This window comes from Bos taurus, chromosome X (assembly GCF_002263795.3).
Source record: "Bos taurus isolate L1 Dominette 01449 registration number 42190680 breed Hereford chromosome X, ARS-UCD2.0, whole genome shotgun sequence".
Lineage (NCBI taxonomy): Eukaryota > Metazoa > Chordata > Mammalia > Artiodactyla > Bovidae > Bos > Bos taurus.
Window position 1 is genome coordinate 5,406,170 of NC_037357.1, and position 16,257 is coordinate 5,422,426.

Sequence of the window (16,257 nt, forward strand, 5' to 3'; positions counted from 1 at the left end):
TAAGGAAATCTGGAAGTTCCTTTAATGAAATCTCACGGACTTATTTTCCAGGGTTAGTTTTGGAGGGAGGATTTACATGTGAGGTGGGCCAGCTGGGTCTTAGTATCGTCAGTTTTCTTTCTCTTAGGGGATTTCTTACTCTCTTAGGATCTCTCTTGCTCCTACATTGACCTGCATCTTGGGTTCTCAAAAGTGGATGAGGAGCCTGGATTGTTTCAGCACTCTCATTAACTACCCATTAGTCTTTGGGTAGTCTCCTTTTCCTCAGATATGCAATCTGTAAAATTAAGGGGCTGACATAGATTAAAGATTTCTAAGTTTCCTCCAGGCATTCTGGGTCTCTAACTTTCTGGTTCTAAATTCCTGAGTCTTCTGATTATGTCCCATGGAGGGCATCATTGAGTCCCCAGAGACTGGTCCAACAGGTATTCTATATCATTCACTCAAGCAGTAAGGCCTTTTGAACTTTTTTTCTCTATTTGGGGGCTGTAAGATATAATGTGCATGTGTGCTAAGTCACTTCAGTCATGTCTGACTCTGTGCGACCCTGTGGACTGTAGCCTGCCAGGGTCTTCTGACCATGGGATTTCTCCAGGCAAGAATACTAGGGTGGGTTGCCATGCCCTCCTCCAGGGGATCTTCCTGAACCAAGGGTTGAACCCATGTTTCTTATGTCTCCTGTATTGGCATGTGACTCCTTTACCACTAGTGCCACCTGGGAAGCCCTGTAGGATATAATTTGTTGTTGTTTAGTCACTTAGTCGTGTCTGACTCTTTGCGACCCCATGGACTGCAGCACGCCAGCCTTTCCTGTCCTTCACCATCTCCAGCATCCAGCATAAGACTAGGGTGGGTATTCAGTGAGTCTCTTCTAAAACACCCTCTCTGATTTGGCAAGTTGGCATTCCACAGTACCCACAGCTCCCTGCCCTGTCTTGCAGCTATGGAAGTACTGATCACATGGTATTCTAGGAGCCAACTGACTTGCATCGCTGCTTCACTGCCTTGGGGCTAGGACTGTGTATTCCTTTGCTATGGCAGTGACTGGCACAGAGGGGCTACAAAATAAATGTTTACTTATTGTATCAAAGACTTTATTGTTACAAAGACTCAAATGGTGTGTAGACACTCCTCCCTTGGACCTTCCCTGGAAGTCCAGTGGTTTAGAATTCGCACTTCCAATGCCAGGGGTGGAGGTTTTGATCCTTGGTCAGGGAACTAAGATCCTACATGCTGCATGGCACAAATAAAGAAAGGAAGAAAGGAAGGAAGAAAGAAAAGAAAATGTATGTTCTATTGAGTTATTACAGATAGAACATAGTTTGAAAAAAGAGAAACCCCTCCCTTCTACCTTGTGGGGCTCCTAGAAAAGTACCTTTTTCAGAATTTTGCTTAATATTTTGTCCTTGTCATTCATTTAATCCCCATTATTTTAAAGCCCATTCTGTGTCTATACTGTACTCAGAGCATCCCTATGCAGAGATGAATCAGACTGATCCTGCCTTGTCAAGAAAGCTTTTATAGGTAAGGAACCACCAGAATTAAAACCATGTCACTAGAAACTGAGCAAAATCTTAATGCAAATATGGGAGTTTGAATCCTAAATCAGACAGTCTAGAACTGTACACACAAGATTTCCCACGTCTTCATTCTTTCCTCCCTGCCGCCCATTCCTGGCTGTTTTTTCTGCATCTGCCCATGTCCTGTGTGTTTTCAACCTTCGGAGTGGAAGCTGCAGTGTTGCGGCCTCTAGGTATTTCAGCAGCCTGCAACCTGCTGCTGAGAACTGCAGTGGCAGCGCTCTTTGAGCACTGTTCATTTCAGACATCATCAAACTAAATTCTTGCCTAACAGTTGTCATGGAGACTCACTAGTAATGTCTTCCTTTTCCATTTTGTAACTTGATTAGGCACTAGAGCTGATTAGTAAGTTGTTTTTTTCTTACAACAACAATGTTTACTTCAGCCCTGGGATCTTTTGGGAAATTGCTTTCAATGGTCGTTACATAGCATTTGCTTTGGTAGATATGTTGTTTATGCTTTGCTGTTGTTTTTTCCATCTTGTGAGACTGTGAAGTGAAATGAAAGTTGCTCAGTTGTGTCTGAGTCTTTGCGACTCCATGAACTATACAGTCCATGGAATTCTCCAGGCCAGAGTACTGGAGTGGGTAGCCTTTCCCTTTTCCAGGGGATCTTCCCAACACAGGGATCGAACCCAGGTCTTCCACATTGCAGGTGGATTCTTTACCAGATGAGCCACAAGGGAAGCCTAAGAATACTGGAGTGGGTAGCCTATCCCTTCTTCAGCAGATCTTCCCAACCCAGGAAACAAACCATGGTCTCCTGCATTGCAGGTGGATTCTTTAACATCTGAGCTATCAGGGAAGACTAGCTGACAATTATCCCAACAGATAATATTGCCAGTTCTACTTATTGTTCCAAAGAATTGAACTGTCCCCATTTAGACATGGTAAATGCTGGATTATTGTTGTCTTTGAAAAGGTTTGCCAAATATTTTAGGTATAGTATTATATTGGTTGGAATGAATGTTAGCTGCTGTAACAGATAAACCCTGAAATCCCAGTGACTTAAAAACATAAATTTTAATTATTACTCATGGTATCACTTTTCTGGGTAATGAATCCAGGGACCCAGATTTCTTTCATAAGATGGAACTGCCATCTTCAGTATGGCATTCCCAAGGGTACCCTAGGGCTTATTGTCACTCCAGAGAGCTGTAAGGAGAAAACAACATGGAGGATATGAGGTTTCTTATCCATGAGGTTTTTCATAGATAAGAGGTTTCTTAATGGGTCAGGAATGGATATATTATATATTACTTTGATTCACATTCCATTGGGCAAAAGTCAGTCATAAGAATACAACTACCTATAGAAGATATGGGCTTCCTTTGTGGCTTACCTGGTAAAGAATCCGCTTGCAATGAGGGATACCTGGGTTCAATCCCTGGGTTGGGAAGATCCCATGGAGAAGAGAAAGGCTACCCATTCCAGTATTCTGGCCTGGAGAATTCCATGGACTGTATAAGTCCTTATGGTAAACATAGTCTAGATGTATGCCCAGGAATAAAAGGAAGTGTATTTTCATGAGCGCATAATATTTATAACATGTACCTCCAGGGAGGCCATTGGAAAGCTAAACCATTCCTTCCATACCTGACTTCCTCACTGGTGGAACAGAGCCACTGAGGAGCAGATATATTGTTTCTCACTTCTGTCATCTTCTGAGATGTGTCCTTAGCTCTCAGGTGGAAGGAGCTAGACCCCAACCTGACTGATTATAAAAGATTATTGACCTAGAAGTCAAGAATCGTTCACTGCATGCCATCTTAGGGAATGATAAATCTCTAAAGGAAATTATGCCACCTCCAGTTTTCCCTTTACCTTTTTATCACTGGTTTGCCTAGAGGTGAGGAAACTGGGATCTCTCTCAGGTTCTTGCTGAAAGGAGTCACCTAGTTGTGTTCTGAAGTATTAGCAACCACAGCCAAGACCTATAAGTGACATTATCAGAAATATTTACCAAGCCATTAACATGTGCCAAGGACTTGCCAGTAGCCAGGGATATAGAGATAAATAAGATGGTCAAAAACAGCAATAAGACATCCTTTTTCTTTGATAATATTGACAAAATGTAAAAGGTTGACCACAGCAAGTGTTGGTAAGGATGTAGGGAAGTGAGAACTCTTGAACAGAACTTTTGGGCATAAACATTGGTACAGCTAAAAATTCCCACAGCCTACAATCCAGCAGTTCTACTAGGTCTCTCTCCCTCTTTTTAGAATTTTTTTTATGTAGACTGTTTTTAAAGTCTTTATTGAATTTGTTACAGTGTTGTTTCTGGCTTTTTTAAAAAATTTTTTTTTTTTGGCCATGAGTCATGTGGGATCTTAGCTTCCTGGCCAGGAATCAAACCTGCACCCCCTGCATTGGAAGGCAAAGTCTTAACTACTAGACAACAGGGAAATCATTAGGTCTTTCTCTTTTTTTAATATTAATTCATTTTGGCGGTGTTGGGTCTTACTTGTGGCTCACAGGATCTTTGTTGTGGCATTCATGTGGGATCTAGTCCCAGATGAGGGATTGAATCCAGGTCCCTTGCACTGGTAGCATGGAGTTTTATCCACTGGACCACCAAGGAAATCCCCTAGGTCTCTTTTTAAAGTAACAAACATGCACACCAAGGGATATGTAATAAAGCATATTTGTTGTGACTTTTTCTACTAGTAAAATCTTGGAGGCAATCTAATATTCATCAATATGGGAATGGTTAAATAAAATGAGGTACATCTATATAGTGGGTTATTATACAGAAATTAAAAGGAATTAACCAGATATATGCATCAAGATGAATATATTTCAAAACCATTTTGGAATGAAAGAAGGAAATAATAGAATGATGCACACAGTCACATGACATTTGAAATATGATGTGCAAGCCAATATTATATATTTTATATGGCTATAGATACATCTGTAAATGTATAAAAAGACTGGGGGAATGCATATCACACTCATGTTAATATTTGGTTACCTTTGGAAAGGCAGGAAGTGAACAGCACTGGGAGTGGAGGTCAAGAGAACATTTGGCTTGATCTATAATTTTTTTTTTTATGAAAAGTAGACTATGTTTTCATAAATTATTGTATTGGTCAAAATTTTCTTTGGGGTTTTCTGTAACATGTTATGGAAAAACCTGAATGATCATTTTGGCCAACCCAATATTTTTAAAGGTAATAAATAGAAAAATATTAGAAGCAAAAGAGCCCAAACATCAACAATGGTTACTTGTGGATGTTATAAAAAATAGATGATCATTGTATTATTTTTTGTCCTTTTTTTGATGTTTTAAAATGATCACCAATAACTAGAGAAACAACCACAAAATTCCACTGTCCATCACTTCAAAGAAGTTGCTCTCCAGTGGGGAAGACAGGTAAACAAACATATAAACAGGTAGAGTTCAGGGTACTAAGAGAGCAAAGAGGAGAGACTCCTAACTGAGTCCTAGGAGTTCAATAAAAGATTCCCCAAGAAGCCAATGGTTTAGGCCTTGAAGAATCAGGCATAAGCTTTTTAAGTCAAGGAGCTGTGTTCTGTGGCTTTCCAGGCCAATGAAAGAGTATAAGCAATGGAATGGAGATACAAGGCAGCATAATGTCTGCATGCATGCATGCCTGCTGAGTCGCTTCAGTCGTGTCCAACTCTTTGCGACCCCGTGGACTGTAGCTCAACAGGCTCCTCTGTCCATGGTATTCTCCAGGCAAGAATACTGGAGTGGTTCGCTGTGCCCTCCTCCAGGGAATCTTCCCAACCCAAGGACTGAAACTGTGTCTCTTAAGTCTCCTGCATTGGCAGGTGGGTTCTTTATCACTAGTGCCACCTGGGAAGCCCAAATAGTGTATGAGGAACTCCAGTTGGTTTTGTTTGTCTTGAGTATACATTGTCAGGTGGGGCAGGGGGAGTGGTTGGAGATGAGGAAATACAGAGACACAAGGATTGGAAGGGCTTCCATAACAAGCTTGGACTTTTTCTTATTATAATTACTAACATTTACTGAATGGTTTGCCATGTGCTAGGCATTGTGTGAAGCTTTGTACATATACATCTTTTAATTTCCTTCATAGCCTGTAAGAGATAGGTACTATTAGTACCTCTATTTTAGAGAAAGAAAACAGAGGCTTACTGAAAGGATCTGGTCTGGGCAGTGAAATACTTTTTTGATTGATTACTTGAGATCTAGTTGTGGGGTTGAATTTGCAAAAAAGCTAGTGATTCTCAAATGTTGTTGAGCTTCAAAATCACCCCAGGGAGCTTAATAACACAGAGGTTCCTGGGCTCCAACCTATAGATTTTGATTCTACAGAATGTCTGGGATTACACTTTGAAAAATCCCCACACTATTGCCTTTCTTCCTTGAGAATGTTGGACCACTCATGTCCATTTTAAGCATAGCCACTTGGGGCAAAGCTCTAGTCAGGTGGCTCTAACTGTTCAGCCCTGGGCATTTGGTGTTTGCTTAGTATAAACACTTCTAAGAGGTCAGCATGTGGTCATTAAGCTCAGCCTGACCATAAGTAAGAGAGATAAATTGTAGGTAAGTCATCAATTTTGAATTTTATAAGCAAATATATCAGGCATACAAATGATTACTTGGAGACCAAGGGGATCTGTGGGCAAGAGATTTTACAAATGGAATGCGGAGGACACAGTCTAATGTTACTATTCCTACAACACAAAAAGCAGACACTCAAGCACTAGAGCCTTGATTCACAGAGATCCCATATTCATATTACTGCCCTGGTATAAACTCTCCTCTTTACCCACTTCTATTCTCTGGGCATTGAGAGTTTCTTTTGGGTCTTCTGAGAGAGTGTTTATTTCTGTCTCCTCTGTGACCAAGAACAATAGGTGAGGGCAGATAATTCATATTCAAAGTCCTCCATTTCCTTATCCCTTAGACTTAAATGGATGGTTAGGAGATTAATGGAGCCTTTGGAAAAGATGCTCAACATCACTCATTATTCGGCTCACTCACTGAGTCGTGTTCGATTGTTTGCGACCGCGTGGACTGCAGCACGCCAGGCTTCCCTGTCCAGCACCAATTCCCAGGACTTGCTAAAACTCACGCTCATCAAGTTGGTGATGCCATCCAACCATCTCAACCTCTGTTGTCCCCTTATCCTAGGGTCTTTTCTAAGGAGTCAGTTCTTTGCATCAGGTGGCCAAAGTATTGGAGCTTCAGCCCTTCTAATGAGTGTTACTTCCTTTGGGATTGACTGGTTGGATCTCCTTGCAGTGCAAGGGCTCTCAATGAGAGTTCTCCAACACCACAGTTCAAAAGCATCAATTCTTCAGTGCTCAGCTTCTTTATGGTCCAACTTTCACATCCATACATGGCTATTGGAAGAACCATGGCTTGGACTATAGGGACCTTTGTCGGCAAAGTAATGTCTCTGCTTTTTAATATGCTGTCTAGGTTTGTCATAGTTTTTCTTCCAAGCAGCAAGCGTCTTTTAATATCATGGCTGCAGTCACCATCCGCAGTGATTTTGGAGCCCCCCACCACCCCCCCCCCCCCGCCGAAAATAAAGTCTCTCACTGTTTCCGTTCTTTTCCTATCTATTTGCCATGAAGTGATGGGACTTGATGCCATGATCTTAGTTGTTTCAATGTTGAGTTTAGGCCAGCTTTTTTAGTCTCCTGTTTCATTTTCATCAAGAGGCTCTTTATTAGAGAAAAGAAAATCAAAACTATAATGAGATCTTGCCTCACACCAGTCAGAATGCCCATCATTAAAAGTCTACAAACAATAAATGCTGGAGCAGGTGTGGAGAAAAGGGAACCCTCTTGCACTGTTGGTGGGAATGTAAGTTGATACAGCCACTATGGAAGACAGTATGGAGAGTCCTTAAAAAAACTAGCAATAAAAGCACCATATGACCCAGCAATCCCACTCCTAGGCATATACCCTGAGGAAATAAAAATTGAAAAAGACACACGTACCCCAATGTTCATTGCAGTACTCTTTACAATAGCTAGAACATGGGAGCAACCTAGATGTCCATCAAAAGATGAAGAAATAAAGGAGCCGTGGTACATATATGCAATGGAATATTACTCAGCCACGAAAAGGAATGCATTTAAGTCAGTTCTAAAGAGGTAGATGGACCTAGAGCCTATTATACAGAGTGTAGTAAGTCAGAAGGAGAAAGATAAATATTGTATACTAACACATGTATACAGAAACTGGAAAGATGGTACCAATGAATTTATTTGCAGGGCAGCAGTGGAGAGAAAGACATAGAGAAGAGACTTATGGACATGGGAGGGTGGGAGGAGAGGGTGAGATGTATGGAGAGAGTAACATGCAAACTTAATTGCCATAAGTAAAATATATAGCCACTGGCAATTTGCTATATAACTTGGGGAACTCAAACAGGGGCTCTGTATCAACCTAGAGGGGTGGGATGGGGAGGGAGATGGGAGGGAGGTTCAAGCAGGAGGGGACAAATGTATACCTCTGGCTGGTTCATGTTGATGTCTGACAGAAAACAAAATTCTGTAAAGCATTTATACTTCAATTAAAAAATAAATAAATTAAAAAAAAAATTTTTTAGAAGCATGATGCCCACTACGCTCAGGAATAGGTGTAACATGGAGTAAAAAGGGAAAGGGGTGATAGAGCAGATATTTAATCTGGCCTGCCTGAAACATTTGTCCTATTTGCAAGGTTCAGAAAAAGAGTTCAGTTGGGGATCCACATGTCTAAAAATATTCGAAATGTTCAAATCAAATGATAAACCAATAAATAAGTTGTATCTCCTTCCACAACAAACCTAAAGAGCTCAAAGGCCAGGTTGGGATTTAGAATTCTCAGACTCCTCTAAGTTCTGCCCTGATGGTGTGGGAAGAGCTGCCCTCCTTCCCTTCCCCCGCCCATGCCCTGGCTCCTAGGCCAGGCAGCATTCCCTTCTGGGCCTACAACCCCTCCTTGGGCCTGGGAGCACCCACCCTAGCAGTGAGTGCAGTCAGCCCTCCCCAGGACAGGTCTAAGAGGAGCACACGGGCCCTGGAACAGGCTAGGGACTGTTCAGGACTGCCAGGTACCTGGAGCATGGGCTAGCAGGGACACAGCCCTTGTTTCCATGGGCTGGGCTCCTGGCCCTGGCGGGAGGGGTGTGGCTGGAAGAGGACCAAAGTGGCCCTCTAGAGCATAGAGCTCAAGACAGAGATACCTCTGCCTGGGCCTGGAAGCAATACTGTTTTAACAACTAGCAGTGCAGAAATACTAACAAATCAGAACCAGGTTGAAGGGCCTCAAATTGTACTAGGTGACCTGCCCTTTCAGTTGAAATAATGGTGACAGGGAGTGCTTTGCCTTCTGTCTCACCACGTGGTTCTAGACATAAGGAATAATATAACACATTTTAAAATGTCAACACTGGTGACAAAAAAAAAAAAATGTTGTGGGGATCTTAGGTTTACTTCATTTTAATTGACATTAAATACCTAGGAAGATGAAAATTCATTGCCTAGGGCTTTGGGAAAGAAAGAAAGATAGAAAGATAAAACCCTTAAGGTCCCAGCCATTTAAAGGTTCAGTGCAGGGGTTGGTTTTGATGGAATAGGTGGATGTAGTGTGTGTATTTGCATGTGCACACAGTTAGAATAGAAGCCATGCCACCACAGAACATGACAGTATGTTTTCAGTTATCTACAAGAAGGTCAGGAGCCGAGCCCATGGAACAAAGTATGCTCCAGCTAGACCATGTTTCAGATACCTAGGAAGCCTGAAGTAAATGCAGAAATGAGCCCGTCTAGTCTCAAACCCCCAGGCCCTTCCCCTTCTCTGATCCTCCACTCTGGTCATCTACAACTTTATCTTTTTATTATCTTAAACAGCGTTCAAAGATTAAGTCCACTTTCTCCCTTTTCTCTTTTTACTTTTACTTATTATGACATACTTCGATCTGCACGAAATTATAAAGACTACTACTATAAACACTATTTACCCACAACTCAGTTTAAGAAATGTAAATTAGATATAGGTGAAGCCCACTACGTATCCCTCCCCAATAGGATCACTGTCCTTGTCTTTCCCCAAGAGGTAACCATCATCCTAAATGTGGTTTATCTTTCCATTGCATGCCTTTCTATATGCTTGCATATGCATACATCCTCACAGGCAACTCTGTATGTATCTACTATCCATTCCTGCTGAGTGAAGGTTCTCTTAGACTTCATATACCCGGTATCATGTCTGTGACTTTATGGAACCAGCTCTGTCCCTGGATATTTTTCTGGTGCCATCCCCTATTCACAGCCTCTGTCTGTCTCAGCCCCTGTGAATCCTAATTTCCTCGCCAGTCCAGCCCCTACCGTCCTGTTCAATTTACCTCCAGCAGACCCAAGGCAGTGAATGAAGGCTGGTCACCATAGGTAGGTCTCAACTTCTCCCCCTGTGGCTGTCAACCAGCGCTTCTCAAACCTTGGCTGCATCAGAATCCCCTGGAGGGCTTGTTAAAACACAGACTACTGAGCCCCACTCCCAGTTTCTGATTCACAGGTCTTGAGTGAAGCCTAAGAGTTCGTGGGTGATGCTAATAATGCTATTTTAAGGACCAAACTTTGAGAACCAGTGCTCCAAATCAGCGTCTGGGCTCAGGCTCAGCAGCACCATCTGGCCTCCAGGCAAGCTGGGCCATCCCTCAGGTTTCCTTCAAAAGCACCAAGCAGTACTATGAAATACACATATAACACAAGTCCTGTGTACTTTTAAATGTTCTAGTAGCCACATCTAAAAAGTAAAAAGAGGGCATCCCTGGTGGTCCAGTGGTTAAGAATCCACCTTGCAGTGCAGGGGACACAGGTTCAATCCCTGGTACAGGAAGATCCCACATGCTGAGGTGCAACTAAGCCCATGTGCCCAGCTCTGAAGCCCGTTTGCCCTAGAGCTCATGCTCCACAAGAGAAGCCACCTCAGTGAGAACCTGTGCACCGTAAGAGGAGAAAGCCCACGTGTAGCAATAAATAACTTTTTGAAAAAATTTTAAAAGAAACTGGAGAAAATAATTTTAATGCTATATTTAATACTAGATTATCATTTCAATGTGTAATTAGTTATTAAAGAGACTTTAGACCATTTTTTACATTTGTAGCACATTTCAACTCAGATTAGCCACATTTTCAATGCTCAGCAGCCACACATGGCTAATGACTAGTACAGTAAACAAGTGCAGATTTAAAGCCTTGACCCCTATTTCTGTCTTTACAAAACTGTTTTAAATACAAATTTTATTTTGGGCTGCAATAAAAGAATTTAAAACAGGCTTATCAAATGGTGGAATGTGATGATGCCTTCCAATGATGTAAAAAGGCTTCTCATTTTTAAAGAGATTTAAATCAGGATTATTGATATACATAAATCTATCTACATTTCAGTTTACTACTTTAAAACTTAGTTTTAACTAGAACAAATGCTGTCAAATATATCTGTGAAAGATAAAACCCAATTAGATATTTGATTTTTTTTTATTAGATATTATTATTAGACAGTTGCTTTTTGGGGGATGGATTTGGGAAGGAAATCAATGTTAATAATATTCCCATGGGCTTCTGAAAAATCTAAAAATAGCGAACAATGGATCCTTTCTTCTTTGTCTTCTTTCTAGTCTTCCAAACTGCAGGAAGAAATGAGAGAAAATAAACGATTATACAGCATCAGTCAGCACCAGAAACTTTCTAAATCTAAGAAAACAGTCAGCCTTATGTATATCTGCTACATCTGAGGGTTATCTCTCAACAAGGAGAGAAGAAAAACCCATTTTCCTCTTGTAAAATTCACCCTGGATACTGGGTACATGTACAACCCGATGGCTTCAATCATGTGATCCTACCTACCTTGTCTCCCTCTTGCCCAACACCATAAATGCTTTTTTTTGCCCCCTTTCTTTGAGAGGCTAGTCTGGGACTAAAATCACCCTTTCTACCTTAAAAGCCTGTGCTCACTCCACAGATGATACTCCCTTACCCTCCCAGACCCTTGGTTTCCATATCTACTGTATGAGAAAGAGGCTGTTACTATGAAACACACCACTATGAAAAAGAGGGCGAAAATTTTAATCATTAAAGACAAGATATATACCTTCACTACCAACTCAGTGATAAACAACAGTCATCCTATGACTGTTTCTTTTGACTGTCACATAAAGTACACCGATGTACAACTGAACAAATGTTTAAGTCTTAATTACTAAATGTGGTCCTACTTGAAATTCTGAACTGTTTGTTATTCGTAAGTAGTTACGCTCTAAAAGGTGTCTTCTCTTACTGCAGGAGACTGCACTTCTGTGGTCAAGAAATGAAGGCCAAACTAGTGCACAGCCCAGTTGCTGCTGCTTTTAGTCACTGTTTTCTAAAGAAATACTGGTCTTAGGTACTGACACATTTACAACTTGTTGGTAGTCTTACAGATAGAGGACAAAAGAAGTCATAAGAACAAATGAGAGGCCATGAACTATATTTCACTTGATGCTCTTTATATTACTGGGTGCAGGAATGTTTTATAAACATTAGGTAAATTTTTTATAAACTAGGTAATTTTTTATAAATTTATAAATAAATTTTTTATAAATTAGGTAAATGTTTTATAAACATTAGGTAAAATTTGAACTAATTTTAAACAAACGTTTTCTTAATTTACTCTGAGAATTAAAAAGCAAAAACAAAATTGGTAAATGCCTGGGAATAGCTGAGTTATTTTCAAAGCTACACATAGATACCTGGACTTTCTGGGCCTCTCCTTTGCTGGGTCCAGATCCTTTTCTGGTTCTTCTTGTTTTCTGTTATACTTCTTTTCTTTCCCCTCACTTTTGGTGCCCTGCCCCTCTTCTTTGGAGTTCTCATCCTGGCATTCAGCTGTTTCTTTAGAGAGGAATAATAGACTTTGGGACCAGACATTCACAGAAAAAAAATCCCAACACATAAGGAATGGCAAGATATCCAGTACTCTACCCTTAGGAGAAGCAGGACAGAAGCAACTAAGAAAAGAGTAACTGGGGGCCTTTCTTCTGGAGGATGCAACACTTCCATGGCCCTCACTTTGCTGCTGCTTGATCATTTTCACAATGACATTATTTCTTCTTTTCTAGTAAATCTGTCACCCTGTGCTACTGATTACTTGTGGTCCAGGATCAGAATCCTCTGGGTCTGATGTATTCTGGATGTTTTGGTCAGAACTTTCTCGCCAAAATATGCTTCACCTCAATAACAAATTCTATGGGGAAGCTCCTGAGTTCCTCAATCCCCTGAATATTTCATTTTGAAATATTCTCCTGTATGAGTTCATAATGTTTTGGGATCAACTTTCCAAGAATCTTGACATTTTTAAAAGCTATGAACCAAATATGAGGTCTGCCATTTGCTTGTTCTCTTCCATGTCCTCTCAAGCTCCCTCTCGAACACCTGCCTCCACTGACCTTCACCTGTGGGCTCATAACTGGCACTGATCATCTCAGACCTCTTACCAGGGTTGGTAGAGGGCAGCTTATTTTCACCCCAAACCAAAGAAGTCGTTATGAGGTTGGGCTTCTACTGGGCCCCTCTGGCCTTCGATTCAAGGAGGCCCTGACTTCCAGCCTCCCCTCCTGAGGCACACCCTCGCCGTCTGAGCCTGCCCCCTCCTCGGGATCCCTGGTCCCCAGACCCGACCTGCAGCTGCAAGTGTCTCCATCCCCCCCACTCCCCCCCGCCCCTCGAATGCTCACTCTCAGGGGCGACAGGCTCCTGTGGCATCTCCCGCAAGCTGGGCTCCTCAGACTCCTTGGTGGCCGTCTCCCATAAAGAGGCCTCCTCGGGTGCCTTAGCCTCCTGGGCTTCCTCCGCCTGCTGCGCCTCCTGGGCTTCCTCAGCCTGCTCCACCTCCTGATCCGGGGCTTCCTCAGCCGGCCCCTCCCCCGATTCATCTGATGGTACCTGGACCTCGGAGAACCCTGCCATGGCGGCTGAGCTGAGGTCAGACAAGCGCGGCCTGGTCTGGTACCGACCAACACGCGGTCGTTCATTTGGCGGAAGTATGATGTGGTTGTCTGACAAACGGTTCACCATCAAGTGCACCAGATTCAGGAACGTTAAGCGGAAGCCGGTCATGGGGAAGTGGCGGCGAGACCACGAAGCGGTTCCACGCCCTGCGGCCTGCTCCTCCACCTCCCCTCCTTCAGCCGGCCTGATGTCGGAGTCTTCCTCACGTTCGCGCCCACCAGGGCCACCTCCCTCGGGCCTCCTGAGACCCCCACGACTCCACCCGCCTCAGCCTCAGGCATGGAGTCACCCCTGTGGGGCTCGGAGTTGTGGTCCACACCGTCTCGGGCTCCGACCTGTGCCCCTGCCACACCTGCTGGGCCTTCCTGCCCGCCAGGGGCCAGATCTCCATCCCCCGTGGTAGACATGGCGGTCGGCAGTTACCTCAGCCGGGCAGGGGACAATGGCAATGGCGCAGGTGGTGGCACCCGAAGTGGCTGCCCTGAGAGGAGGCTGAGGGAAGTGAGATGGACCGAGGCAGTCACGGAAGGGACCACAGAGGAGGCCCCACGACCGGGAGGGTAGGCGGCCAATGGCGGAAGCGTCCGACGGAAGTCGGGCCTCAGGCAGTGGAGCCAGGCCACAGTCGAGGGGCGGGGCCGGAACAGTTAACGGTGGCATGTGACCCCTCGTCACGAGCTTTGGGCTCATTTGCTGACAAACAAGGATTGACGTGCTCTGTGTCCAATGAACGGCCAAGGCCCTTGGTTGTCAAATTGCTCACAATTGCCTACTTGTTCTTTGACGCGTTAGGGTTCTGACATGTCTGGAGGTCTTCTAGGCTCGTGTCCTTTATGTAATTGTGCAGGAAAGTATTTATGAAGGCATCCTGGGCCATGTGAACTGAGAGAAATTTCCCACCTGGGAATTTCCACCTGGTAATGGCTCATGTGAATAGAGACAGGGTCATAAAAATGTTGTATATCTCAGATGTTAGCAGTACTAAAAACCTCCGAAGAAGAGAAAGAGAATTTGTCCAATTTACCTTAGTTAAAAATAGTTGAAAGAGAGTAGACAAATTGAAATGAATGCAGTCAGAACTGAATGTTGAGAAGTGTTGGATAAGTTAGGAGCTAGAAGGTGTATAATGAACCCAGACAATTTCACTTGAAGCTTTGAAGACTGAATAAAAAAAGAGAGGTTTCTTTAAAGGATCAGGTCATCTCCTAAGTGCTAGGCATGACAGACTTTAAAAGGGCCATCTTCCTAGGATGTTTCAGAGGCAACAGTCCCAGACTTTTTATTGATCTCAAGATCCACTTAGTCCAGACCCCAAGTGTAATTTTGAAAGTTATACAGAAATTAACTGCTTTTACAGTCATTCTGTAAAAAAAGTTTTGTAGCACTAAAAATATTTTTTGAAAAAGACATAGCCAATTACATCTGGATGTTACATTTAGGAAAAATACTAATAAGTTTCATAATTGTAAAGGGGATTTTTTCCCTTTCATTCAGTTCAGTTCCAACCGAAGTTCAGTGTGTGTATTTTTCCTGTCTCACCTCGTGAATGGAGCATGGTGTTGCTGTAAATCATTGGTTTAAATTTGGAAGGCAATGTCAGTAATCTCTAATCCAAAATTCTCATTATAAAGACAGCAAAAAAGAGGCAGAATCCCCATCTGAGTTCTGAGTTGGTTTATCATTTGCTGCCCTAAATGATGTTGAAACAGTTACTTATCATTTCTAGGCCTCAGTTTTATCATCTGTATAGGTGGCATTCAATGAAAATAAGAGTGAGGTAGATGGAAGAAGATGGAATTATATTTAGGATACTGAACTTTTGTTGAAAATGTGTTTTTAGTTTGATTTTGCCTTCTAAGTTGGTGAATGTTTCTAAGTGTGTAGTTTTTTTTTATTTTGTAAAATCTAATAATATTTTCTTTTTCTTGTTTAAACATTATAAATTTGTACATCTTTTCTCATCCAGAAATGAATTTTATACTTACTTGTTTTTTGGCTATCTTCTGAATGTTTACATTTAACTTCTTAATTTGGGATCAAGAATGACTCACAGTGTTAAGATTAAAATCTCAGTTGATTTTTAAACAGCTCACCTATAATACCATTTGTTACACATGAATTCCCCTCTGTAAGGTTTTGTGGGCTTCCGGGGTGGCCCTAGTGGTAAAGAACCTGCCTGCCAGTGCAGGAGATGTAAGAGACCCGGATTTGACGCCTGGGTTGGGAAGATTCTGTGGAGGAGGGCATGGCAATCCATTCCAGTATTCTTGCCTGGAGAATTCTAAGGACAGAGGAACCTGGGGTGGGCGGAGGGGGCTATAGTCCATAGGGTCACACAGAGTCGGACACAACTGAAGCAACTTAGTATGCACACACATAAGGATGTGTGGCCAAGTCCCCTTTAGCATTTCCTATAAAGAGAAGAGATGCAAGAGAAACACACATTCTCTTAGTGTTTCAGGGCTGGAAAGGCCTTTAGATATGGAATCTAAGACCATTCTTTTTTTAAGTAATTAACCTCCAATTGAAATAAATAAATTTAATAAAGAAATCTACAAACAAAAAGAAAAATAATAATTTTAAAAAATTAAAAAAATAATAAATAGGGAAACTAAAATTTAGAGCTGCTAACTGGCATCCCCAAAGTCATGCCAGTTAGTAGAAGAGCCAGGACTAGGACCAATCTCCTGATCTTT

At 42.3% G+C, this 16,257-nt stretch overlaps 1 protein-coding gene across 1 annotated transcript; it reads right to left on the reverse strand.

Annotated features, from left to right (window-relative positions):
- Positions 1-10,569: 10,569 nt before the first annotated feature.
- LOC100300684 (cancer/testis antigen family 47 member B1) lies at positions 10,570-14,790 on the reverse strand. Its single transcript, XM_002699503.6, is given in 4 exon segments — positions 10,570-11,202; positions 12,304-12,445; positions 13,288-13,767; positions 13,770-14,790. Coding segments are annotated over 4 exon segments (834 nt in total). The 5' UTR covers positions 13,969-14,790; the 3' UTR covers positions 10,570-11,189.
- Between the last annotated feature and the right edge of the window lie 1,467 nt (positions 14,791-16,257).